This window comes from Leptonychotes weddellii, chromosome 6 (genome assembly GCF_054177405.1).
Source record: "Leptonychotes weddellii isolate Sample4059 chromosome 6, ASM5417740v2, whole genome shotgun sequence".
NCBI lineage: Eukaryota > Metazoa > Chordata > Mammalia > Carnivora > Phocidae > Leptonychotes > Leptonychotes weddellii.
The window spans coordinates 52,162,220-52,189,146 of record NC_138374.1 but is presented as its reverse complement, the minus strand read 5'-3'; the positions used below and the strand labels follow the sequence as shown (position 1 = coordinate 52,189,146).

General features: G+C 39.9%; 1 protein-coding gene across 3 annotated transcripts in view; it reads left to right on the top strand.

Annotated features, from left to right (window-relative positions):
• MYPN (myopalladin) overlaps window positions 1-26,927 on the top strand; it is a 95,354-nt gene that overhangs the window by 35,515 nt on the left and 32,912 nt on the right. For all 3 annotated transcript variants that reach the window (XM_031021827.2, XM_006728887.2, XM_081824165.1), the window contains exons 3-10: window positions 3,760-3,935; window positions 6,557-6,608; window positions 9,253-9,367; window positions 10,501-10,572; window positions 18,721-18,862; window positions 21,240-21,263; window positions 23,949-24,065; window positions 24,446-24,818. In XM_031021827.2, coding sequence (XP_030877687.2) covers window positions 3,760-3,935; window positions 6,557-6,608; window positions 9,253-9,367; window positions 10,501-10,572; window positions 18,721-18,862; window positions 21,240-21,263; window positions 23,949-24,065; window positions 24,446-24,818 — 1,071 coding nt within the window. The remainder of the gene's footprint in view (window positions 1-3,759; window positions 3,936-6,556; window positions 6,609-9,252; window positions 9,368-10,500; window positions 10,573-18,720; window positions 18,863-21,239; window positions 21,264-23,948; window positions 24,066-24,445; window positions 24,819-26,927) is intronic.

Here is a 26,927-nt window from a genome sequence, read left to right as displayed (position 1 = left end):
AAGGCAGACGCTTAACGACTGAGCCACCCAGGTGCCCCGTAAACTCCTTGGGTCTTATTGAGATTCATGCCTAGGAGATTTATTAACCCATTTCAGCAGTTACATATAGTGCTGTCACAGCAGATCAAAAATTGGCACAGAATTTGATGAATTTAATAACAAAATTCTTACAAAATATTAACTGTCAATTCTTTCTATCATTTGGTCTTTCAACAATCCAACACATATTTTCTGAGTATCTACCATGTGTCAGGGCACTGTTGTAGGTGTTGGGATTACACTGGTGAATAAAACTAGTAAGGTCCTGTCATGGACACTTTACAATCCAGTGGTGGTGGATTGTAAAAAATAGCAAAGTGAACTGATTTCAGATAACAAGTACTGTGAAGATAGCAAAAGAGGGTAGTATGATAGAGGGTCTGAGGATAAGGGTGCTATGTTAGGAAGAGGGTCGGGGAAGGCCTCTCCGAGGATGGGACATTTGAGCTGAGGCCTGCCTGACTGATGAGAAGGACCCGTCTTTGTAAAGATCTGGGGAAGAGGATTGCAGGAAGAACAAAAATCCTAACAAGGAGAAGAGTTTAATGTGTTCACAGAGAAGAAAAAAGACCAATGTGGTTGGAACATAGTGAAGAGAGAGTGGCAGGAGAAGGTATCCAGAAGTCAGGGCTGGAAAGACAGATTTGGATGTAATCCCAAATAGAGGTGATAATTGAAATTATGGGATGAGATAAGATGGCCAAAGGAGAGAACATACAGAGAACTGTGCAAAACGCTGTGCCTGCTTGCAAGAGCATATGAAGCAGTTCCCTACCTTCCAAGAATTTACAATCTGGTGAAATTGGTGGGAGAAGACAAATCCCCCAAATCGAGAATAATAAAGACAGTGCATCATCAAGCCTTGCATGACATAGTACAGGTTTAAAAAAAAAAAAAAAGTGAAGTTAGAAAAAAGTAACAATCATTGAGAATTAATGGTAAAAGGTTTTTTGTATAGGAGGTGATATCTGAGCCAAACTGACGGATGAGTTACCTTTGCAGCAGCTGAAAGGCAGAGGAAGAGAATCTCAGATAGAAAAACATGAGCAGAGACTTGAATGTTGGGGTAAATATGACAAATTTAGGCAAAAGTAGAGAAAATCTTCACTGTTGAGAAGTTGTTGAATGGGTGAGTTTGCTTTGGAATCTTGCTTTATCAATAGTGGGAGGGAGGGATTAAAACACCGAATGGTTAGATCTGAAATTACGGTAAAGATTAGCAATTGCCAGGACTCCTTAATTTTTGACATTGAATAGTGGTAACACCTCCCCACCTAATCACTTTTTATTATGATGTTGATGAATAATTATTACTTCAAGAAATGAAAACAATATAAAAAGGGGTAGGCTGAGATATCTTGCTCCTATCTGTCTTCATCCACCTTATTTTCCCTTCTTCCCAATAGGGAGCCACTTTTTTTTTTTTTTAAGATTTTATTTATTTATTTGAGACAGGGAGAATGAGAGAGAGAGAGCACATGAGAGGGGGGAGGGTCAGAGGGAGAAGCAGGCTCCCTGCCGAGCAGGGAGCCCGATGCGGGACTCGATCCCGGGACTCCAGGATCATGACCTGAGCCGAAGGCAGTCGCTTAACCAACTGAGCCACCCAGGCGCCCCAGGGAGCCACTTTTGATTTTCGTTTCAATCTTTCCAGTTTTCTTTATGCAGATGCAAACAACATGACTATACCTTATTTTTTGCCCCCTGCTTTAGTTTCCTTGGGCTATTATACCAAGGTGCCACAAACTGAGTAAAAATAAACTCTTAGTTTTGGAGGTTAGAAGTCCAAAACCAAAGTGTCACCAGGGCTATGCTCTCTCTAAGACTCTGGGCAGACTCCTTTCTTGTCTCTTCTAGCTCATGGTGGTGGTTGTCAGTTCCTGGCATTCCTTGGCTTGCAGCAGCCTTGCTCCAATCCCTGCCTCTGCCATCACATGCCATTCTCTCTGTGTGTCTCTGTCTTCACATAGAGTTTTTCTCTTCTTAAAGAACCCCATGCATGCTGGATTAGGACCCATCCTAGTAATTTCACTGTAACTTGATTATGTCTGCAAAGACCCTATTTCCAAATAAGGTCATATTCCCAAGTACTGGTGTTTAGAACTTCAACATATCTTTTGGGGAAAAATAATTCAACCCATAACAACCCACATTTTTTTACCCAACACTCCATGTTCACTATCCTGTACCTTCCTGTTAAAATTTTAACTATATATCTTGGAGCTCTTTCCATATCAATGCATAGTGATCTTTCCCAATCTCTTTTCATAGTTGCATAGTGTTCCATTATGTGACTGTCCTATAGTTTATTTCATTAAGACCCCTAGTGATGGACACTCAAGTTGTTTCCAATCTTTCACTATTTAAATGAGTAATGTGTACATTTGTCATTTTGTATGCATGCAAATGTATCTGTGTGAGAGATTCCTGCCAGTGGGATTGTTGGGTCCAAAGATAAACACATCTGTAATTTTGGCAGATATTGCCATATTCCTTTCATAGGGGTTGCACCATTTTGCATTCCTACTAACAGTGGATGACACTCATCAAACTTTTAGAGTTTTGCTAATGTGTAACATGAGAAATTGTATTTCTGTGTAGTTTTGATGTCTTTTTCTCTTATGCACCTCCACATTTTAAACATTATTTTTTTTTAAGATTTATTTATTTATTTGAAAGAGAGAGAGGGCATGTGCACAAGCGGCAGGGAGGGGCAGCAGGAGAGGGATGGGGAGAGAGAATCTCCAGCAGACTCCCAGCTGAGCATGGAGCCTGTTGCAGGGCTTGATCTCACAACCCTGAGACCATGGCCTGAGCAGAAACGAAGAGTCAGATGCTTGACCAACTGGGCCACCCAGGCGCCCCTAAACATTATTGTATGTATTATTTTAGGTAAATTTTTGGCCAAAAAACTATAATAAAAATTTCTAACTTCAAGGATATAGAATCAAAATGAAGTACCATAATCTATGGAAACATACTTAGGTAATTTGCCAAAGTTGGGCCACTACTGAAGAATATGACCCTTACTCTGATGACTCAAGTAACCCAACAAAATAATTTTCATTTAGCTAGGTCAGATATAATTTCATAGTAGAGAATGAGTGCACTCAACCTCATGAACTTTTAATATCCCTTAGGTTCTCTCCAAATAAGCAAAGGAGCACTTACTTAATGCATAGTATGGAAAGCTACATATTTTTAGGAGAAGCCAAGTTCCTCCTCAAAGACCCTGCTCTTTGTGGTTGGCTGTATTTGCTTTCTCATCCATCTTCTCTCAGTTGTAAAATTCTTTTTTTTTTTAATTCTTTTTTTTCTTAAGATTTTATTTATTTATTTTAGAGAGAGAGAGAGAGTGCAAGAGCAGGGGAAGGAGCAGACTTCCTGTTGAGTACGGAGCCCAACTCAGGGCTTGATCACACGACCCTGAGATCATGACCTGAGCCAAAACCCAGAGTCGGGCGTTTAACCAACTGAGCCACCCAGGCACCCCACTCAGTTGTTTCATTCTCAGTAGAGGCCATTTCCCAATTTCTTGAATAAAGTGTCAATACTGACACTTTATTTGAATATTGCCAACTCCTCTCACTGTTACAATCAAATTATACCATTTACTGTCCTGATTCTAAGTTGTCACAGTTTTGTTCTTAGGGAACATCTGGAGCATCTATGTAATTAGTTTTCACACTTCAGTCATGTGCAATATTCCTTTCTTTGCAGGTGGTACTGTGAAGGCAAGGAGCTTGAAAATTCCCCAGACATTCATATTGTCCAGGCAGGAAATCTGCACTCACTGACCATTGCTGAAGCCTTTGAAGAAGACACAGGACGCTATTCCTGCTTTGCTTCTAACATCTATGGGACAGATTCAACCTCTGCTGAGATTTATATAGAAGGTAAAACAAAATATTCTTAGAACATGGCCCTTACTGGTAAGACATATATTTATAATAAATATTTATCGAGGGCCTACTATACCACACACTCTTCTAGGCAGTGGAGACAATAGTAATGAACCAAATAGACAAAGGTTCATGGACAGATGGAATTTACACTGTGATGAGAGAGACCAAAAAAAATTGAGATAAATAAATAAAATATGTAATATGATAAGTATATGAAATGGTTCTGATCACCAATTCTAACCTGTGTGTGGTGTGTGGGGTTGGGTGTCCTACACTTTAACTCAGTTCTAACACCATTTACCTGGATATAGTGTCACATCCAACAGGTTAAGGGCTTAGTTCTACAAGATTGCTCCTACCTTACTTCAGATGCCAATCACAAGTATTAGGCCCCCAGGTTACCCACAGCTTCTGTCTCACTTGGCTACAAATTAGAGGTTTCCACAACCCCCTCCTTGGGCTCAATTAATTTGCTAGAGTGGCTCACAGAACTCAGGGAAGCACTTACTTACATTCACCAGTTTATTAAAGGATGTGATAAATGATACAAATGAATAGCCAAAGGAAGAGATGCATAAGGTGAGGTCTGAGAAGGTCCAGAGTGCAAGAGCTTCCATACCCGTAGAGTTGGGGTGTGTCACTCTCCCAGTGCGGATGCATTTGCCAACTTAGAAGCTCTCCATGCTACTGGGATTTTTATGGAGGCTTCCCCATGTAGGCATGATCAATTACCATCTCCATTTCCTACCCCTCTTCCTTCTCAGGAGGATGGTAGGTAGGGCTGAAAATTCCAAGCTTCTAATCATGGCTTGGTCTTTCTGGTGACCAGCCCCCATTTAGGAGCCATCCAGAGTCATCTCATTAGAACAAAAGATGCTCCTGTGCTCTTATCACTTAAGAATTTATAAGTTTTAAGAGCCCCGTGTGGTTCAAAGACAAATATTAGAACAAGATATGCTCATGACTTAGGAAATTACAAGTTTTAGCAGCTCTGTTGCTGGGAACTGGGGGCAGAGACTAATATATGTATTTTCTGTATCTCACAGTATATATAACACTACAGAAGAAATAGAAAGCAAGAAAAAGGGGGATAGGAAGTACACATATGTATATTTGTGTAAGCATGCACATGCATGGGTGTGTGGGTGGGGGGAGGGGGGCTGTAGATCTACAGATACGGTGGTCAGGGAAGACCTCACTAATCAGGTGACATATGAGTGAAGACCTGGAGGAAGGGAGGGAGGGAGCCACAATGATACTCAAGGGAAAACCACTCTAGGTGGAGAGATCAGTAGTACCCTGACCCTGAGGTAAGAGTGAGCCTGTGTTTAAGTATAGAGATGAACCAATGTGGCCTGGAGGGAGGAAACAAGGAAAAAATAATAGATGAAGTCAGAAGTTCAAGATGGGGTAGAGGTGGGAGGAGGCAGGTGAACAGATCGTGTTGGTCTTTGTAGGTCATTTTAAGGACTCTGGCTTTTACTCTGAGGGAGATGGGAAGCTGTAGAGGATTCTGAGCAGAAATGTGATATGATCTGACTTAGCTTTTAATGGGGTCACCCTGGCTCCTGATTGAGAATATACCTCATGGAGTCAAAGGTAGAAGCAGGGAGGCCATTTGGGAGCATTGGACAGGCATTTACATCAGCACCAAACTTATATGACTAATTTTAGGGAAGAAATCAATTTGTGTTCCTTATATATCTACCTAAGTTTTTTGTTCCATTTTATCTCGTCTCTGAGTTTTTTCTGAGGACTCTTCTTTAGCACTTTTATCATCTATGATACCTTATGTATGCCTTGCTTTTAGCCCTTAAATATTGTATTATTTTAGTATAAATTCTCTTTCACCAACTAGATTATAAAGCGGGACTGTCTCATTCTTTTTTGTATCTTTAATACCTTATGTAGTACCAAATATATAGGGAATATTTGATAAACATTTATTGAGTAGATGCATGAATAATGATAATAATGAATAGTGCATGGGGTAGAAGTGTGTTGTATGTTTTTATCCTCAAATTTTTGGAGTACAATAAATACCTCCAGATTTAGCTCAGTTATGCCTTCCTGGAATTCACTATCTTGAGAAGTAAATCCGAGATCAAAGCTTTGCTAAAAGTGCTGAGATTGGATTGCCGATTTTTTAAATTTGTGGCAACAGAGCTTCAAACACCAACACTCCCAAGATGAAATATGACTTGTTAATATTAGGGTTGGGCGGAAGAGCATCCACCTACACCTACAATGTTTAGAATCCAATGTAATCCCTCCTTTTATCTAATCTGTGTAGGCCAAGAGCAAGAGGATTTATGGACAGCATAAAATATATGCAAAAACTGCTCTGTTAGAGGCATCAGCAGGTGTTTTATATACAAGGACATTTGGCATTTAGGCCAGTTAATTTGAACTCTGTCACTAACTGGCCATGTGACCTTGAACAAGCCCTTCAACTACTTAGGGTCTGTTTCTCATCTGTAAGATTGGGTGTTAGTGTAGGAAATCACTGAGTTCATATCTAGGTCTGAAGTTCTATAGGCCTTCAAATGCCTAGGAACTAGTTTAAGAAATTATCATCTTAAAGATTTCATGTCTTGTTTTTACTTTTCCAGGGGTTTCTTCTTCTGACTCAGAAGGGGACCCTAACAAGGAAGAGATGAATCGGTAATTCTAATTTTCTATCCTATGGCTTTAGCAACCTCAGAGCCTGAGAAAACTGCTAATTGGTTTAGTAGAACTTGAAAAGTGTGGCTCCAGGATATGACCTCAAAAAATAAATATTGAGTGGATTTGGAGAACTCTACTTCTTTTGTTTTAAGTCTTACCTAGAAGAAGAATTTTAATATTCCCAATATTTTAAAAATGAGGTATCACCTATCATCACACTTATATCATCATACTATATCATACTTATAACTACAGAGTAAAAAGCAAATAGCCCAGTGCTCCAAAAAAAATTCATGTTTTGTGACTAAATAATAGTATTCAAAAGGACACAAAACCTGGTTACCCTAAATTATATATGTGAGTGATCTGAATAAGTCATAACCTTTTTGTTAAACAATTACACTGAGTACTGAACAAAGTTACATCCATCCATTCTTTACTTTCCCCAACCATCAACTTATCTACTCTATACCAGGCACTTCATTAGACACAATGGTTAATAAGAAAAATCAGATGCTTCCTACCTTTGAGAGGCTCACAGTCTACCAGAGGAAAATACATAGCAAATATAGCAAGAGATGTATACCAAGCATATAGACAGTAAGAGTAATAAAGTGTAATAGACTATGATGTAACCATGGGCAGGGTGTATCAGACTTGGCACAAACGTCTCTTAATTGGTTGGGGAGGGAATGAGAGATCAGGAAAGGCTTTGCAGAGTTGGTGACCTTGAGCTGGGTCTTAAAAGAACAGTAGGTGGACACCCCCAAACAAGGAAGGAAAAAGCATTTTCAGGCAGAGGAAGCTGTGGACAGAAGGCATGGGACCTGAAACAGATGCAAATTCCATTCCCTAAGATTACCTGAAACAAACAGCAACATTTGGAATATACAAACCTGAATAAGCAAGATATGATATACAAACTTAAATAAGCATGAAATATCTCGGTTGATTATTTTCTTTAAATCTACTTTTGGTAGTCAGGATTTAGCTTCAGTTCTGTGTAATAGACACCCCAAATGACAGTAACTTAAATGAGACAGATATTTATTTCCCATTTACATAAACATATGGATTTGGCTGGTAGAATGGCTCTACAACTCACTGGGTTCCAGCTGGCTTCCAGCTTCAACTCATTTTAAGGAATAGCCTCATCTTAGTCTCAGATTGCAAGGAATAAAGGGCATTCCCCACCCCCTTCTTAAGGTCATTTCTCTTAGATCAACATACATCACTATCCTTCATATCCCATGACCAGAGAGTAGTCGTATGGCTACACCTAGCTTAATGAAGGTCAGGAAATGCAATCTTTATTTGGAATAGCCATGTAAAGAAATCAGGAATTCTATTATTGTAGAAGAAGATGGATGCTTTGGGGACACTGATAGCCTCTGCATCACTACATAATTCTGCTTCTGAGACGCCATCCTTCTTGTCTGGGAAAAAATTCAATCACTCATTATTGGGCGTCCCTTCCCCCCGCCCCCATGGCTGTACAAAGTTGATAGATACAGACATAGACATAGACATCATGTTTGATATTAAACACTGCTCTAAGCATCTTACATGAATTACCTTATTTAACACTTACAAAAACCCTCTGAAGTAAGAATTGTTATTTCCCCATTTTAAAGATGAAGAAGCTGCGGCAGAGGGAGGTAACAACTGGACAAAAAGGAAGCCCATCTTGTCATAAGTCATCTATCCCTATAGGATATGGGAGGGAGTCCTCTCTCCCAGACCCCAAGATCCCTTCAAGTCCAGCACTTTGTTGCTTCCTGACACGCGTGGGTACTGATACCTTTAGTAAGACTAGGAGCCTTTTAACTAGAGGGGTTGCCATCCCCTCTGAACTCTGGTTCTCCCTCTTGTCAGGTTCTCTGACAAGATCCTCAGACCTCTCTCTTCTCCACGGCAAAACTAAAATAATCTCCCTTCCACAGTCTTCTTGTGAATACTTCTTGGCTCTCTTGCCCTTTAAATAAGCTTTTTAATTTAATTTAATTTGTGTAAACTTGAGCTTGTTGACTCAGGCTATTTCTGCTTTATGCCATGCCAAAATCCCAGAAGCAAACATTTATAAAGCCTGGCCTTTTACTTGGAATGAAAGGGGGAGGGCAAATACAGAGGAAAATACAACAACAACAAAAATCTCAAAAAATTATCTTCTGCACTTGTCTTGAATCTCAGTTAGTTATGAATATTCTTGAGTCCTCAGCTGAGAGCCACTAACTCAAGGACAGTAGTAGCATCTTATCATCTTCTTGTTGACATTGCCTATCAAAGTGTATAGTAAAGAGGGGCACCTGGGTGGCTCAGTTGGTTAAGCATCTGCCTTTGGCTCAGGTCATGATCTCAGGCTCCTGGGATCGAGCCCTGCATCCAGCTCTTTGCTCAGCAGGAAGTCTGCTTCTCCCTCTCACCCTCCCTGTGCACTCTCTCTCTCCTTCTCTCTCAAATAAATAAATAAAATCTTTTTTAAAAAGTGTGTTTAAAGAAGTTAAGCATTTGTGGAATATTGTTGAACAAAAATTTTTATTACATCTAACTTGTAAGAACCGATGACATTACTAGCTTTTCTGAAAGAATTTTCAAAAACAATGATGTCTGTTTTAAAATCTATATTTTAACCATTTCTCAGAATCCAGAAGCCAAAAGAGGTGTCATCTACTCCCACTACTTCTGCAGCCATTCCTTCAGCAGCACCCCAAGCCCAGCATGTGGTGGCCCAGCCCAGGGTGACAACCATCCAACAGGTACAAGAGTCTAAGTGAAACACAGGTGCCATGGACTGTGGAGGGCAGGCACCGTGACCATGGCCATCTTGTATGGCATGATTGTATTCTCTGTTGCAACTTCATGACTTTGGGCAACACACTTCCACGGTCATGATAATGGCTTTGTACTTCTGATGCAGGATATCAGCATTTCTTATTGTTTCAGGAACATATTCTCTAGCCTCATAGGCAAATTTCACAGGAAAAGAAACTCTTTACTAATTAGTCTTGATATTCCAGTTTAATGAAGGGTATTGATTAGGGATACAAAGAGCTGTCAGCTCTCACAGTGGCCCAGGCAGGACACTCTATATCATGAAACTCAGTTTCGTGGAGCTGCAAATAATTCTACTTTCTAAGGTACAACAACCATGAAATGATTTTTTTAGAAAGCATTAAATGCTCTCATCCTTCAGGTTAATGATGATGATGATGATCATGATCATGATTATAATGCATGCTTATTGTAAAAACATTCAAAAGATACAGAAGTATACTCACTAAAAACCTTGGTCCATGTACTGCTCCCATGCCCCGACTCCTCAGAGGTACCTCTTGTTAATAGTTGCTAGCAGATAATTCCAGGCATTTTCTATGCATATATATGAATATATATAATATTTTAAAAATATGAAAACATACTAATCTAAATGTATTTTAATATGTTATTAATATATTTATTTATGTATAAGTAAACATATTGATCTACAACTTAAAAAAAAATTTAAACAGAGTTTCTTATTTAATCCATTTAGTAATGCCCAGGGGTCACATTTTAGTTCTAATCCAGTAGTTTTCAAGCTGTGATCTGTGGAGACTCAGGTTTTATGGAACTTCCTCAGGGGTTTAGGGTTAATTACAACCAATAGAGCTCTCTCTGTGTTGAGGCTGTGGGGATAGACAGCACTTATTTTACAACCACCATGACCTAGAAAGAAATACAATCAATTCAGTATCATATTTGAAGTCTGTAACTCATAGACTTAGAAAATGTCAGTTTTTTGGTTTTAGATTAATCGCATGTACCAAATTCCGTAGATTTGTTCTATTTACCTATCATCTAGGTAGTAATCATAGTGACAATGAATCTACTGTTTGTTCCCTTCTAATAGTGTCAGAGCCCCACCAACTATCTGCAAGGATTGGATGGAAAACCGATCATTGCAGCTCCTGTGTTTACAAAGGTAATCAAAATACCACTTCTTTCTGTCATGGCTTTAAACATACCACAGTACCCACACAAAACTGTAGGATCCATGATTTACTGATTTAGCTCAGGATTTTGGTCTTTTATAAGTACTGTATAAGGTTTGGGGTTTTTGGTAGTTGTTTCCACGTTATTTCAAGTCCCAGATTTCTAATAATAGTTTGCATAATGAGAGGAATGTCTTCCCCACTCACCACATTGATCTCTACATGGCCATCTTATTGCTGTTAAATGGGGTAGCCACACCTAGGGGTCAGGTGATAAGTTTCTAGCCACTCTCTACTCCAAAGGTTTCTCCGGACTTTCAGAAGAATCACGTTGCAGGCACATGTCTCTTGTGTTCAAGGAGATGGAGTTAAATGATCTTAGGAGGCTTAACATAAAGGAACACTCTAGGATAAAGAACTTTCTTTTTCTATTCCACATATCAACTATTGCAGCGGCGTCAAATTCCGAGTCTCAGAGTCTTTGTATTCAGAACTAGAAAATTTACTCAAGCACTTTCATTTACAAATGAAAACACAAGGGAGGGCCAGGGACATGAAGCAGTTTATCCAAGGTCACAAAATGAGTTAGTGGCAGAATCAGGACTAGAAACAAGCTCTTCCAATTCCCAATCTATTATTCCTTCCTTTATATAACATACATTATTTATGCGTTGCCCAAGACAACAAATTTAAAGGTGAAAATTGAGTCACATTTTTTTTTTGGTATTATGAAGACCACATGGATGAAATCTATACCTGGATTTATAGCTTATTGTTTATCTGAATGCCGAACTTAGGCCCAAAGAGATTTTGTCCTGTCAGAAGTATGCCCCCCCCCTCCCCCCGCCCAAGAGACATTTGCAATGTTTGTAGATATTGTTGGTTGTCACGACTGGGAGATTGTGCTGTTGGCATCCAGAGATGCTGCTAAACATCCTGTAATGCATAGAATGACAGCCTCCTGTGGGGTGTCCTAATTGGGTGGGGGCCAGTGGGTGTGGGTGGTAAAACAAATTCACCCAAGGCAGAACAAAGGAGATGGACAGTAGCTGACTACACTGCAAAGAAGCAGCAGGCCGGACAGCAAAGAAAAGAGGGTCTAGGACGCAGTGGTGAGGGGCTAGAGTTATAGGGTGGAGTGAGGCCTTATGCCGATGTATGGACTTTTCCCTTTTATGGTTATCTTGGAACTATCCCAGGTAGTAAGTAGCCCATTAGTCGGTTAGAAACTGTGGCTTAATGAGCTTGTTTGCATTTAGCTTGGTGGTTGCTGTGGGCCCTTTGGCCTTGCTCAAGTTTCCATTGTTCAAGCCTATGGCCTAAAAGCAGCTTCTAGACCTCCCACGATAAAGAATTATCCAGCCCAAATCATCAATAGTCTTGAGGCAGAGAAAGTGTGGCTTAGAGCAAAATGGCATATTTTCCAGAGAGTATGAACCCTGAGGGAAGAGCTTAAGGCACAACTTCCACGGAAACATAAGTTTTAGGAAAGTTCCATCATTTAGGCTCATCTAAGATGGTTTTTCAAAATCAAGCAGAGCCTAGAGTGAGACACGTTTATCCATATCCATATCAGTTGGGCAGACATTCTTATGTGAAGCAAGATGCCTCTCGATTTATCAGGTTTGTTCCTTGTAATCTGCTTTTGGAATTTCAGCCTTGCTATTTTCAAAGACTTGAGGTAGGAAAACAACATATTTGTGACTTGGAGAATACAAGATTTTGATGAAGAGTTATAAGTGGACCTTTGTATAGGGGTGTGTGTGTGTGCACGTGCACGTGTGTAATATGGCCAATAGAGCTACAGCTAATTGTCTCTTTTTTCACTACTAAGTCACCTACTCTTAAAACAGTTTAAGTGCCACAGAATCAGGACATTTCTTTTTAAGATTTTATTTATTTGAGAGAGAATGAGAGAGAGAGAGAGCACGAGAGGGGGGAGGGTCTGAGGGAGAAGCAGACTCCCCGCTGAGCAGGGAGCCTGATGCGGGACTTGATCCAGGGACTCCAGGATCATGACCTGAGCCGAAGGCAGTTGCTTAACCAACTGAGCCACCCAGGCGCCCCCAGGACATTTTTTTTTAAATATTTTTTTTATTTTATTTATTTATTCATGAGAGACAGAGAGAGAGAGAGAGAGGCAGAGGGAGAAGCAGGCTCTCAAGGAGCAGGGAGCCCGATGCGGGACTCGATCCCAGGACCCTGAGATCATGACCTGAGCTGAAGGCAGACGCTTAACCATCTGAGCCACCCAGGCGCCCCCCAGGACATTTTTTTTAAAGATTTTATTTATTTATTTGAGAGAGAGCAAGAAAGAGAGCATGAATGGGGGGAGGGGTAAGGGGAGAAAGAGATGCAGACTCCCCGCCAAGCAGGGAGCCCAACGCGGGCCCAATCCCAGGACCCTGAGATCATGACCCAAGCCGAAGGCAGACACTTAACTGACTGAGCCGCCCAGGCGCCCTGAATCAGGACATTTTAATTTTTCATGCCCTTTTGTCACACCCTAGAGACAGTGCTCACTCTTCAAAAGCAACTAAACCACAGAATAATTTATACCCAGTCCCAGCTGAAGTGTCCTCTCCTCTTCCTCACCGCCACCTGCCCAGCCAGACACCAGACAGGTGTCCTTGCCTCCTGCTCACTTTCAAATGGTGTTCTCTCTTCCCTGCATCTGAATCACCTAGTGGATACCTTTGGTATAACATTTAGCACACTAATAAAGCTGTTTGCTTTTCTGTCTCTGCCAAGCACCTTGAAGGCTAGCTCTAATATCTAGATAGAAGTCTACGAAGGAAACAATAGGTCCAAAGCTGTTTTTATTATTCCAATAAATCCAATAGTACTTTAGCACTTATTCTTTACATTTAATTTTCACGGACTGGTTCAAAGAACAGGGTTAGCTGCTTTTGTGTGGTGACTGTGATACCTCCTTGCAATTAGATACTCTAATGGGCAGATTCATATTTGCCTTGACAAATAAAAATGGGAAATGATTTAATCACTAGCTACATCCTGGTCAACCCTTTGTAACTTGAAAATATCATAGATCCAAATGTATTTAGTACATTAGCTTTGCCCAGCCTACCTTAAACATGCTCGGAACACTTAGAGTAGCCTACAGTTGGGCAAAATCATCTAACAGAAAGCCTATTTTACAGTAAAGGGTTGAATATCTCATAGAATTTGTTGAATACTGTACTGAAAGTGAAAAACAGAAAGATCGGATGGGTACAGAATGGTTGTCAGGGTATTGGTTGTTTGCCTTCGTGACGGCGTGGATGACGGGAAGCTGTGACTCACTGCTCCCGTCTATCATCACAAGAGAGGATCATACCGAGGATCGCTAGGCCAGGAAAAGATCAAAACTTCAAAATTTGAAATACAGTTTCTACTGAATGTGTATCACTTGGGCGCCATCATAAAGTTGAAAAATCATAAGTTGAACCATCCTAAGTCAGGGACTTAGATAAATCTCCAAAAACATTAGGTCCGTGGTGGGGAAACAGTCCTTAGTACAAAGACCCAAACTCTGAACAGATTTTCTCAGCCCTCAGGATATGTGCTTTTGCCTCCATAAATGGGCTCAGGATTGTTCAGACGTAGGGCACAGGGATGGGATAGGCTGTGGCTCACATTCCAGAGAGACTTATCAGCAACGGTGTGCTTGTATTAGTTTCCACCAGTGAGGGCAGAATTGAGGTCATAGTCATGGCCAGTGTCAGAAAATTTCTGAGTCGGGGCCACTGATGATGGTAATCACATGGCATGAGCCATGATAACTGATCATATGCATATGTTTGTTTGGGTTATTCCTGCTTTATTTACTTCTTTAGGGACTTCTGGCATTCCAACCCCTGTGACTCATTTTCTATACTGCCCAACAAAGCATTTCTTTGCCAGTAATGGCAAGAAGCCATTTTTCTAAAGCAAAAATTAAAGAGCAGAGTTTTATTTAACTCCTTGTGCCTCCTTTGGTGATAGGGAAGTACTAACATTATCTTCTTTTTAAAGGTTAGAATGAAAAGGAGGGTTGCCCAGCAAAACAGTGGTAGCTCGAGAGAAGAGCTACCATTTCTAGTTCACTGCTCTACTTCTAGGTAATACCTATATTTTAAAGTATTTTATGGAGATAGACTATCCTCCATCTTCTATACAGTATCAAAAGCACTTTCATTCTATTTATGGGGGAGAAAATAGCGCTCACACTTCTTGAGTGCGAAGGGAGGTGGATGATCAAATTAGGTTAGAATCTTACTGCTATGGGTGCTCCCAGTCCAGCAGCAGCTGCCCTGGCCGGCTTTCAAGGCTGCAGCAGCCCTGGCTCCAGCTGCTTCAGCAGTAATTTGAAGAGTGCAAGGGGGCAGGGGAAGTGAGAATTTGAAGAGCACCTCATTACATAACAGCAGAAGCAGGAAAACCCTAAATAACTGGGCCAGTGGCTGGATCCAGATTTCTAAAGCTTACATGGGCCCCCCTTCCCAGCCCAACAATTCCAGAAACTTTTCTGGCTCAACTGTTGCTCTGGGCACCTGTGCCCACCAAGGGGTAAAAAGGTCCTCCGTCAAACAGTTCTTTATCCATAAAGAACTCCTTTGATCCAACTCCAGCCTAAAGCACCATACATATTCACTTGCAGCCGCTCTCTCCCAAGGTGCACAAACATCAACTGGATTAAAAAAGGAATAAAACGGGGTACCTGGGGGGCTCAGTCAGTTAGGCATCTGCTTTCGGCTCAGGTCATGATCCCAGGGTCCTGGGATCAAGTCCCGCATCGGGCTCCCTGCTCTGCGGGGAGCCTACTTCTCCCTCTCCCTCTGCTGCTCCCCATGCTTGCGCTCGCTCTCTCTCTGTCAAGTAAATAAATAAAATCTTAAAAAAAAAAAAGAATAAAATGACAGTATGAATCTTAAAGCTGACATCTTTTAACCAATAAGGGAGCTGTCCTTTCTCAAGGTTATCCCTGTATTATATTTGTGGGTATAAATCTGAGCACAAACTATGTCCTTTCAACTCACATTTAAAGCCCCTGGCACAGTGCTTGACATAAGGCAGGCACATAGTAATATTTATTCTGTGGTGAATAACTTCCCTTTCAGCTAAATAAAGAATTATTGTTTTCATTGCTTTGTGGCTTCAGAGTATCTGCAGGAGGAAGAGAGAAAAAAAATCCCATATCAAATGGCTATGGAAGAAATGCTTCTCGAGGCTCTATGCTGTCAAGTCACCCTTCAAAGAATGTCTTCCAAGATTATCAGTATGGTGATGACACACAAGACAGATTTGTTCTTTGGATACTCTTTACCTCAGGAGGTTGTAGACCCTCAGCTTAGTAACTTTAGTCCAAATCCATAATTCCTAGTTAAGACTAATTAAATCTTTGTTAGTTGGGGAATATTTCATTTATCTTATTCATTTTCAGTGAAGTCAAGATGATTATGATCAGGACCGTAGACATTGTGCCATTAATAACAGCCTAAGACCTACTCCTTTGTTGAATGTGGCACCATCTGTGCTATATTCAAATGGTGTGATTGGTTTGGACCCTGGTGTGAGTCAATTCCTTCTCATGAGACTTTTGTAGAAAAGCAGTTTTCAGCAATAACAACTATCATCGTCCTTCCAACTATGACTCTCAACAACTTCTTTTGAGTGGCTTGTAAGATGACGGTCGGCACCTCTCTTACTGAGTATTGATGATGTGTCAACTGGAATGAGGTTGCATCTCATATCACAGACATTTAGCCGGCATATTACATACACTGTAGTATCTGAGGTACCTTGGCTGGACTCTCAAATAGAACGCAGGTCTTGACCTTCAATGTCAAGTGAATAATTAAAGTTGGTCTCAACTCTGAGCAACATATTCTCTCAAGGATATCCTTTGGCAAGCAGGGCTTTGGTCTAACCTCTACAGATTGAGAATTGGCTCATGTGTCTGAACTGCAAGCCGTGTCAGAACATATAGATTGACCTCATTCTTCTCACATCCCCTTAAAAAGGATGCCATATTTAATTTATTCCATCCCTTCTGCCACCACTTTTTTTTTCTTGGTCTGTTTTTCTAATTTGTTTGCCTCAAGGAATGAAACTCTATCTTGTATGAATCCCAGGGAGATGTCGGACTGCCATTAAAATTTTCACTAGGCCTCAAAGCTGCCACGTTACACAGAATTTGATCAGATGTCAGGGTGGAGGGCATATCCACCAACTTGCCAGGAGCACCCGAGACTCCTTGATGTTCCCTGCTTACTAAGAACAACCCTTTCTTGTCACTAGAAGTTGTAGTTTGGGGTAGATAAAGAATAAGAAGGTGTTTTAGGGGGTTTTTTTTGTTATTGCTCTTGTTTATCAAATAGTTCCTTATTAATTCAGAGACCCCTCTGTACAAATCTCATCCTGAATTACTTCAGCAAACAAATTTGGGAGTGCAAAAAGAACAAAACTACAGTTGAACTACAGTGCCCCCTGGCTTTCCAGTATCAACTTACATACCTCTGAGGTAAAAGTCATCTACTATGTATAGCTCAAGCTGTGTGGTTATCCCCACCCCTATATTCCTTAGACAAATGTCATAAATATGATGGGGCCATGCCATGCACAAATTATCATAAATTGTTCATAAAATAGGTATAAATAATCACAGGATATTTATAAGAGTGAATGACAAAAGCAAAAAATTAACTAAATACCGGCTTTTCCTTTCTCTGATGCAAGAGCCAATATTTCCTTAATGCAGATCCCCAAATAGTAATAATAGAAAGCCTTGCAGCATTAGTTACAAATAGAGCTTGTGGAGGAGGTTAATCATAATCTTTCCATGTTTATAATGTTTCGTCCAACATTAAAAACAATAATATGAAAAAAAAATAATACGCCCACACAAATGCCAAAGAAGAATTTCATAATCAAATGAAGTACCAGGGGCACCCAGGTGGCTCAGTCGGTTGTGTTGGACTCTTGGTTTAGGCTCAGGTCATGATCTCAGGGTCCTGGTTTCAAGCCCTGTCTCAGGCTCCATGCTCAGCTTGGAGTCTGCTTGAGAAATTCTCTCTCTGCCTCTATTGCCCCTCTCTCCTCCCCCTACTTGTACTCTTTCTCTCTCTCTTTCCCTCCCTCTCTCTCTCAAATCAAATGAAGTGACTTTAAGCTCACAAATCATGAGTGAAAGACTGGCTGTGAATGGAGACTGTGAGTGCCATTCTCTAGTAGAATCTATTATAGAATATATTGATATGCTACAGTTCAAAGTGGTTTTGTAGGGGCATCTGGGTGGCTCAGTTGGTTAAACTTCTGACTCTTGATCTCATCTCAGATCTTGATCTCAGGGTCGTGAGTTCAAGCCCCACGTTGGGCTCTGCACTGGGCGTGGAGCCTACTTTTAACAAACAAACAAAAAAAACAAAGTGGTTTTGTAAACCTTTTTTCATGGATGTGTGGAAGAGCATTTAATGATGCCTTCACAAAATTACAACATATTTTACCATGATATCAGACTCCATTTGTGACTATGATTTTTATAGAGATTGTCATTGTTTATATCCCTCACCAGATCATTGAAGTTATACTATAAAGAACCCATAAGGAAAACAAGAAAACAAAACAAAAGTCAATTTCCAGGACTACAGTATGTAAACAAGACAAAGCCAGGAAAATGGAATCAGTTACTTGAGCCACAGAGATGTTCCACCTCATGAATAGTGACATTCTTGTGTGAAAAAATACATTACTCCCATGTTGACTACACCTAATAGATACTCCTGCAGATTTCTTAAATTGTTATTATTTCTGGAAACCAACCTCCACTTGGGCATTTAAGAACAGAAGTACTTTACCAAAAGTCAGCATTTTTCCAAACCCTCCAAATGTGTCACCTAGTATTTAATAAAGTTGTCTGGCACTGCAACAGAGAGGAAAAGGAAGAGGATAGTGAGGGAAAAGCTTTATATGGGCTCAGATGATTCTATCTCCAAAAACAGACTCAATGAATATCCACAGAACTGAAACTGCTGGAGATCTAGAAGATGTGGAGAAAATCCAAATATGAAGGCGATAGTATCTTTTTCTAAAATTCAGCACTGTAACTAGATTCCAAAAATGTATACTTTTTGGCTCTAGCAATATTCTTCTCATTACAGATGTTACAAAATTTATCAGCCTCTGAAGGTCAGCTGGTTGTCTTTGAATGCAGAGTAAAAGGAGCTCCATCTCCTAAAGTTGAGTGGTATAGAGAAGGGACCTTGATAGAAGATTCTCCAGATTTTAGAATTTTACAGAAAAGTAAGTTGATACTTTAAAGTATTTTTCTGATAATTAATTTTTATAAATGTATGGTATTCATTTATTTCTATAACTTTTTAACAACTAATTTAAAAAATAAAAGAAAAATTACTTGTAATCATAATCCTCCAAATAAATCCTAGTAATATTGTGTTGTCTATTCTCCAAAAATTTCTCCATGCATATGTTTTTCAAGAATAAAAATAGGGGCGCCTGGGTGGCTCAGTCATTAAGCGTCTGCCTTCGGCTCGGGTCGTGATCCCAGGGTCCTGGGATCGAGTCCCGCATCAGGCTCCCTGCTTAGTGGGAAGCCTGCTTCTCCCTCTCCCACTCTCCCTGCTTGTGTTCCCTCTCTCGCTGTGTCTCTGTCAAATAAATAAAATCTTAAAAATAAATAAATAAATAAAAATAAAATAAATCATATGCTTTTTTGTAAATTGATTTTTTCACTCAACATATCATGAACATCTTTTCCTGTTAATGAATATACTTTAAAAACAAATCAATACAATCAATTTTATATTTATTTAATCTCCTGTTGTCGAACATTTAGATTGTTCACAAATTCTTACTTTTGTAAACTGCTTCAATGCATATAAAAGCAAACTCATTTGTGAATATCTATAGAATAAAGAGTATTAGGGGTGCCTGGCTGGCTCAGTCAGTAGAGTATGACTCTTGATCTTGGGGTTGTGGTTTGAAGTCCCACATTGAGTTTAGAGTTTACTTAAAAATAAAATCTTAAAAAAAAAAAAAGAATAAAGAGTACAGAAATTGCTATTATAAATTCACCCATTTTTAGGCTTTCAATATATATTGCCAACATGCCTAACCCAAAAGACTGAACTAAATTGAGGATAATCACATAATTGATCATCCAATCTGAGACACTTTGGGAGTGAAAGAGACTGCTATTAATAATTACACAGAGATCCCAGGAATAAAACAGGTCTATCCCAAATGAACTGGGACACGTGTTGTCCTAGCTATATTCTACTACAACCAACAATATATGGGAATGCCATTTGTCTCATACCTTCACTAATAACGGGTATTTGACATTTTTTAAATTTTCACTAATTTTATAGGTCCAAAATGAGAATACTAGTTTTAATCTGTACTTCACTAAGTAAATGTGGGGTGGAACTTTTTTCATATTTATTGGGTCTTTGTATTTCTTTATTTTTAAAATTACCTGTTCATATCCTTTGCTCATTTTCATACTGAAGTTTTGTTCTTTTTTACTGTAAGAATTATTTATATATGCAAGTGGTCAATTCTCCTTTTTCTTATCATATACTGCTTTCACCTTGACCCATTTTAGTCATAAAATACATTATAATTTATTTCCTTTTTTGTTAATTTGTCTCTGCTTATCACTGATATATGAGTCAAACTGCTATCAGGTTTTGTTTTGTTTTTTTTAAGTTTTTTCATTATTTATTTTGACAGAGAGAGAGACAGCGAGAGAGGGAACACAAGCAGGGGGAGTGGGAGAGGGAGAAGCAGGCTTCCCGCAGAGCAGGGAGTCCGCTGCGGGCTCGATCCCAGGACCCTGGGATCATGACCTGAGCTGAAGGCAAACGCTTAACGACTGAGCTATCACGTTTTAACAGTAGCAGCAACAATAATATAATCTGAATACCATTTAAACTTGAGAAGAAAAACTTTAATAGTTCTATCAGTGTGGAAGGTTGTAACTAAGTTCCACACTCTTACTGAATGCCTGCAATTGAACACCTGTATTCTGTTTTCAGTACCATGCAGGCACTTTCAGGAATGTCAAAGAATTTTAAGATAAAGAACCTGCTCTCTTGTTATCTATCCTGAGGCTCTCTGGCTATGAAAACACTTGATAGTCAGAGAGTTCTTCCTCCATCTTGTATATGCAAATATCCTCTGGAGACAGAATGCTTTATTTTATCAGGCAGGTACAATGTAGTGTGAATAAATTAATCAGATCTGGAAACCGTAGAGCAGGAGGTATAGTCTATGTTTTATTAGGATGTGAGAAGCCTAGCCAAGAATGAGCTCTCAGTCTTCACAAACCTTGTTTCAGGTACAGCTGAATGGGTATCAGTTAAAGCAAGTTGTTCCTGAATCCCTAACTCAGTCACTTTTCCTCACCTAAGGCTTTATGTGTCCCAAGTGGAATCCAGGTGTGTCCCGAGATATGGCAACATCTGCTTAGCAGCTCTCTTGCTGCCCTTCTGTGACAACTGTCTTGTCATTGGTGCTTTACTTCCACACTTACAGATTAACCTTATCAAATCACTCATGAGTATACAAGAGACTGAAATTCTATAGGAAGCTTCTGATGAAAATATGGCCTCTCGGTAAAAGAAATGCTTAGAATCTTTTCATTTTTTTTTTTTAGAACCTCGATCCATGGCAGAACCAGGTAAGGATCATTTTAACTTTAATTTGTTAGCGTGTTAGCATGTTAGCATTAGTGATTTTACATACATATAAAATATATATACATAAATCAGTGAATTTATATATCTTATATAAATAATAAAACATATTCCTGTTACACTGGTGTCAAGAAAAATATGAAAATACGGTTTTAGAAACAGGATTCTAACCCACTCTAGCTCTTACTGTAAGAGAAGGAAAGGAGGGGAGCACATGCAAATTTGGAATTTATATCCGATACTGAACATGAATGCAGTTAGTTCCTGGTTTTTAAGGGATGTTTCTTAGGAATATTTTCCCTCTGTTTTTTGGCCCCTACACATGACCTCCCAAAACTGGGCAGAGCAATTTTCATGATGCTAGATCAATTCCAATTCCACAGCTTATGTGTCTCAAAACTTATCCATCAGATTTTGAAATTTGCAGAATCAATAAAACATCCATGGTGTTGTTAGATTTGGATGGGAAGATACCAAGATGACATGGGAGTGATGGTAGGTGAAGCTTTTACCTCTAGAAAATGCAAGTTACTCACAAACTACAGTGTAAACATCTGAAAAGTCTTCTCTGTGATCACCCTGGAAAATTAGATTGTATTTGTACCCCTGGGTAAGAATGATGGTTTGGGATTTCATTATTATAATTCTCTCTTCTGAGAACTGAATGGAAAGGCATTCCAGAAGTAGACATGGAACATCCATATGGCACAGCCCTACCCTAGGGCCTTGGAGATACATAAGTAAAGAACAGAACAGCCCTACTCTTGAATTGCTTGTAGTGGAGTGGTATTTTTCCCCTTGAAAATCTTTCAGGTTTTGACACTTTTGTCCAGAGCAGACTTTTCCACTAGGCAATTTCATACACAAAATCATCTGAGTCACCCAAAAGGGGTCCCTTCCCAAAACAAGTGCTACCTTTCCCAGCTCTGAGATCTAAAATTTCATAGCCAGACAGTTCTTCTTCCTCCATCTAGTACATGCAAATACCCTTTGGAGGCAGAATACTTTATCAGGCAGGTACAGTGTAGTGTGAATAAATTAATCAGATCATTTTCTGAAAGTGGTTGTTGAAGGCTGAGAGTAGAAATGTTTGGGAAGAGGAACAGAGAGAGAGAAGAAAACATAGTCCAAGTGCTCAGAAAAAGTACAGAGAGGCACCAAAACCAAACTTTGCCTCTCCATTATTTAGGATTCTTGGCAGCAAGAAGACCTAACTAAAAGTGGCTTAAGCTTTAAGAAAAATGTATTTTCTCACATAGCAAGATGTCCTGAGAAATGTCTTGAGATTGGGTGATTTCACGTCTCCAAGATCATCGGGGGCCAAGCCTTTTTCCCATTTCCCATTTCACTGTCTTCAGGCTTAGGCTTGTTTTACTTATCTACCCAAGACAGCTGCCACAGTTCTGAGTATTGCATGCAGACAACACTGCAGAGGCAAAATTAGGGAACACAACTCTCTTTTGTTCTCTTCAAAGAGCAAGGAAATCTTTCTCATGAACTCCCCAAAAGACTTTCCTTCCTTCCTTCCAAAAAAAAAAAAAAAAAAAAGACTTTCCTTCCTATTTCATTGATTAGAATTGCGTAGTGCATGCCATGACTTAGCAAGAATAGAGCTTAGCGTGACCAATCATGGTTTGCCATCTGAGACTGGGAGAGGCCAAGTTGCCTTGAAGCACATGACCGCTCCAAGGAGGGTGGACAAAGCCGGAATTCTATTAGGAAGGAGGAAGGAGGAAGGAGGATGAAGAGCTATGGAGCAGGTACTCAATATCGTCTGCTGTGGCCTCCTGTCCAGTTTTCCTAGAGGCTGGCCAGCTAATTGAATTCAGTTATCACGAAACAGTGAGATTCCAAGTCCCTCCTAATACAACTATGTTTTTGTTAATTTTGTTTTTAGTGTAAGGTCCACTGAGTGATAACTGACAGTTTATGCTACTGTCCTATACTTCTCTTCACGTCAAGGAATATCTAACTATAATAATTTTAAGCTATAATCACGTGGTTCAATCTGGGAATCGCTTTTGTAGTTATTCAAAGGGGGTTCATGCTGTGTATTGAAGTAATCCATAAGAATTACCATAGCATTGCAAAGGAAAAGATGCATTTCACTCTTCTTTTACCTGGAATTTCAAATTACTCTATCAGCTAATTACTACTAGCTCATCAAAATATTTCTTGCCCAGTTTTAAATTGTGGCCCTCATTTAAAATTACCTCAGTGCAAAAGTTCCCCACAGACATAATAAGAGACCTAGGTTTTAAAATGTTTTATTAATCCTTTTATCTCACACAAATCTCCTTTTGCGTTAACTCCTAACTTGTTTTTGTGATTTGTAAGTTTACTTTTTCTCAGTTCTATTTTTGTCATCTGGAGTGATGACATAAAAACAGAAAATAATATGGGAATTCACAATATATTTAGATATTATATTATCATAAGATCCTCTTGCCAGTAGTCTATGTGGAGTTTTTTGTTCTACATCCTTTGATTCATTGAGACTGCTCATCAGTCAATCCAATCAAATAATTGTTTGAACTGATTATTTTCAAACAATTACTAGAATCAACTTCTTATATTGACTTTTGTAGAATCATCATCTGTTATCAGTAAATTTTATAATTCCATTTCCACAATTAAGTCAGTAACTGTTCTGTTTTATTGGTGTTTAGAGGAGATTTGTACTTTGGTCATTGCTGAGGTGTTTGCAGAAGACTCTGGATGCTTCACGTGTACTGCAAGCAACAAATACGGCACAGTGTCAAGCATTGCACAGCTCGATGTGAGAGGTAATGGCGCCTGAAAGGCCAGAACAGTCTAGACTATGGAACAATATCCAATTGGATATTGGATTTCTTTTAGCATTTATGACCACCACCACCACCCATTATCCTGCTGTTATCTCTGATATTCCCTAAGAAAACATCTCCTTGGTCTTTTATAAACTTCTAATATTCTTTCCAAAATCGTACTTAGATTTTTAGTTTAGTTTTTTTTCCTGTATCTTCACCATTCTTTAATGCCCCAGATTGTGGTCACTGTTTTTGACAGGCATTCTCCCATTAACATACTCATCTGGTTTGGATACATGCCCCAGCTCACAGTTACAATCCTACCTCCGTTTTACTGAGTAAGGCTGACAGCTCAGGTCCTGTTATTGTCCTTTCAGGAAATGAAGACCTCAGAAATAATGGGTCTCTTCACTCAGCCAATTCCACCACCAACCTGGCTGTTATTGAGCAACAACCATCCCCACCCAACCCAGAGCCCCCTTCTGTGGAACATCCCCCTAAACCCAAACTCGAAGGAGTTCTGGTGAACCATAATGAGCCCCGGTCCAGCTCAAGGATTGGGCTCCGTGTGCACTTCAACCTGCCTGAAGATGACAAAGGAAGTGAAGCATCTTCTGAGGGTGGTGTGGTGACCACCAACCAGACCAGGCCTGATTCTTTCCCGGAGAGATTCAACGGACAGGCAGCAAGAATCCCTGAACCTTCTTCACCCGTCAAAGAACCCCCTCCAGTTCTGGCCAAACCCAAACTGTAAGTAAAAATTAAAATGGATGACCAAGGATGCCTGTGAGCTTCTCTGAATCTGTCCTTAAAAATAATGGGGCTGAATGGGACAACTGCGTGGCTCAGTTGGTTAAGTGTCCAGGTCTTGATCTCAGAGTCATGAGTTCAAGCCCTGCAATGGGCTCCATGCTGGGTGTGGAGCCTACTTAAAAAAAAAAAAAAATGGGGCTGAAAAGGAAATTACAGAATGGGAAGATACAATTTAAATGCTTTGCAAACGATAAATCCTTACATCAACATTAGTGTACTATCACTACTATCCTTACTGTTAAATATTCTACCTCTGAAAAATGTCACACCTAATGTTACCCCTAAACTAGCTGATAAAGATGTTTGTCTAACATTAGAGGCTCCAGCTGAAGCACTTCTACACTCTTCTTATAAAGCCTTTTCTTGCATCTAATAATCCTTATAATCTATAATTTCATCCATATGTTTCCCATTTCTGCTTCAACTAAAGCTTTTGTAGTCTTTTTGGAAGAGATATTTAGTACTTTTTTGACTGTTCTTTGCTATGGCTAGATATGCTATAGTAACCACAGTAGGTTTCATATAATATAATGGGGATGAAAGAATGAGGAGTCATAATTTTCAGACTCACCTTGGGGCCTGATGTGGTGTCACCCTAACCCCTCAGAGAGCCTCCATCGGAGCCATGTTGCAATGTTTAATGTTCATCCATAATAAAGCAAACACAGAACATAATACTACTACTATGTTCTGTTTGAGCCACATGTCAAAATTATAAAAATTACATTTATAATTACATAAACTTTTAAAGGTCAACATTAAAATCTATAGTAACAGTGATCCCGTCATGTGTTTCTCAGTGCAGAACACAAGATGTTCATTGGAAGGAGGGCATGTCATTTAGTTTTATATTCTTCTCACTACCACATAAGGCAAAATCCTGGGCATAAAATTAAATGTATGAAACATGCCTCTTGGAAAACCACGTCCAAAAATGTCTCCGTCCCCTGAAAGTTCTGCTGGTCACAGGAAATAGGAATCCGCTAAAGTAAAAAGAGGGAAGAGGTTACTGTAGGGAAATAGGCAGGAATGGGAACCCAAAGGCAGCCCGGTCCTGCCTAGAGAAGGATAACCCAAGCCTCTGTCCACCACTCGCTCTCCGTTTGGAGCACCTCCTTGTTTCTTCTTTGCATATCCTCTCCACTCTTCCCTCTCTGAAGACTCATCACCTCACACCAGGCCCATCATGGCATGTCCCATTCTACAATTTGTGTCAAGTTCCACTGCTAATTAAATCATTCATAGGAACTCAATTCCAAATCCCAGCTGGTCCAGCCTGGTCAGGTGAAGAGGATTTATGTTTGTTGGAAAGAAGAGTCAAATGGATCAAATCAGAACTGTGAAGGGTAGTGGGGTGGGGGGTGGGGGGATTTCTCAGAAAAGGGAGTTTTGGGAACAGGTAATCCAAAACAATTTCCTTAGGAACTGCCTTCTTACAGAGCCTCTCCTACCCAGGGACTCTTCAGGGGCGATTAGGTACATCAGTTAGGATTCCGTTTAGCTTCATGTTGCAGAAAGCCCAAATAAATGTGGGTTAAACACATGAGGGTTTTTCTCTTAAATAATGGAATTAATTGGGCAGTCTGGGGCCATTAGACTGGCTCCATAGTCATTGACACCCCAGTCTCCTGTCTTTCTGCTCTGCCACCTTCAGCACTTGCTTCTTCTCCAGGTCTCCCCTCATGGTCCGGGATGGCTGATGGGGGTCTAGTCATCACGTCTGATTTCAAGCTGCAAGATGGGCAAATGGGTGGAAGGCCTGATGTCAGACTCCTTTTAAGGAGCCTTCTTAGGTCTTACCCAAAATCTTGTGCTTGTATCTCATCAGCCAGAACTTAGTCACACAGTTTAGTAGCTGCAAAGGAGACTAGGAAGTGTAGTCTTTGGCTGTATATGTTGCCTCCATGAATAAAATCAAATTCTTTTACACAGGGAAGAAGTAAGTAGTCAGCCAGCAGCATCTGCCACATCAGACTTTCAATGGATATAATAATTCCTGCTATTAAATTATGTAATGACACCCTCTACAAATCCAGTCCTCAGCAC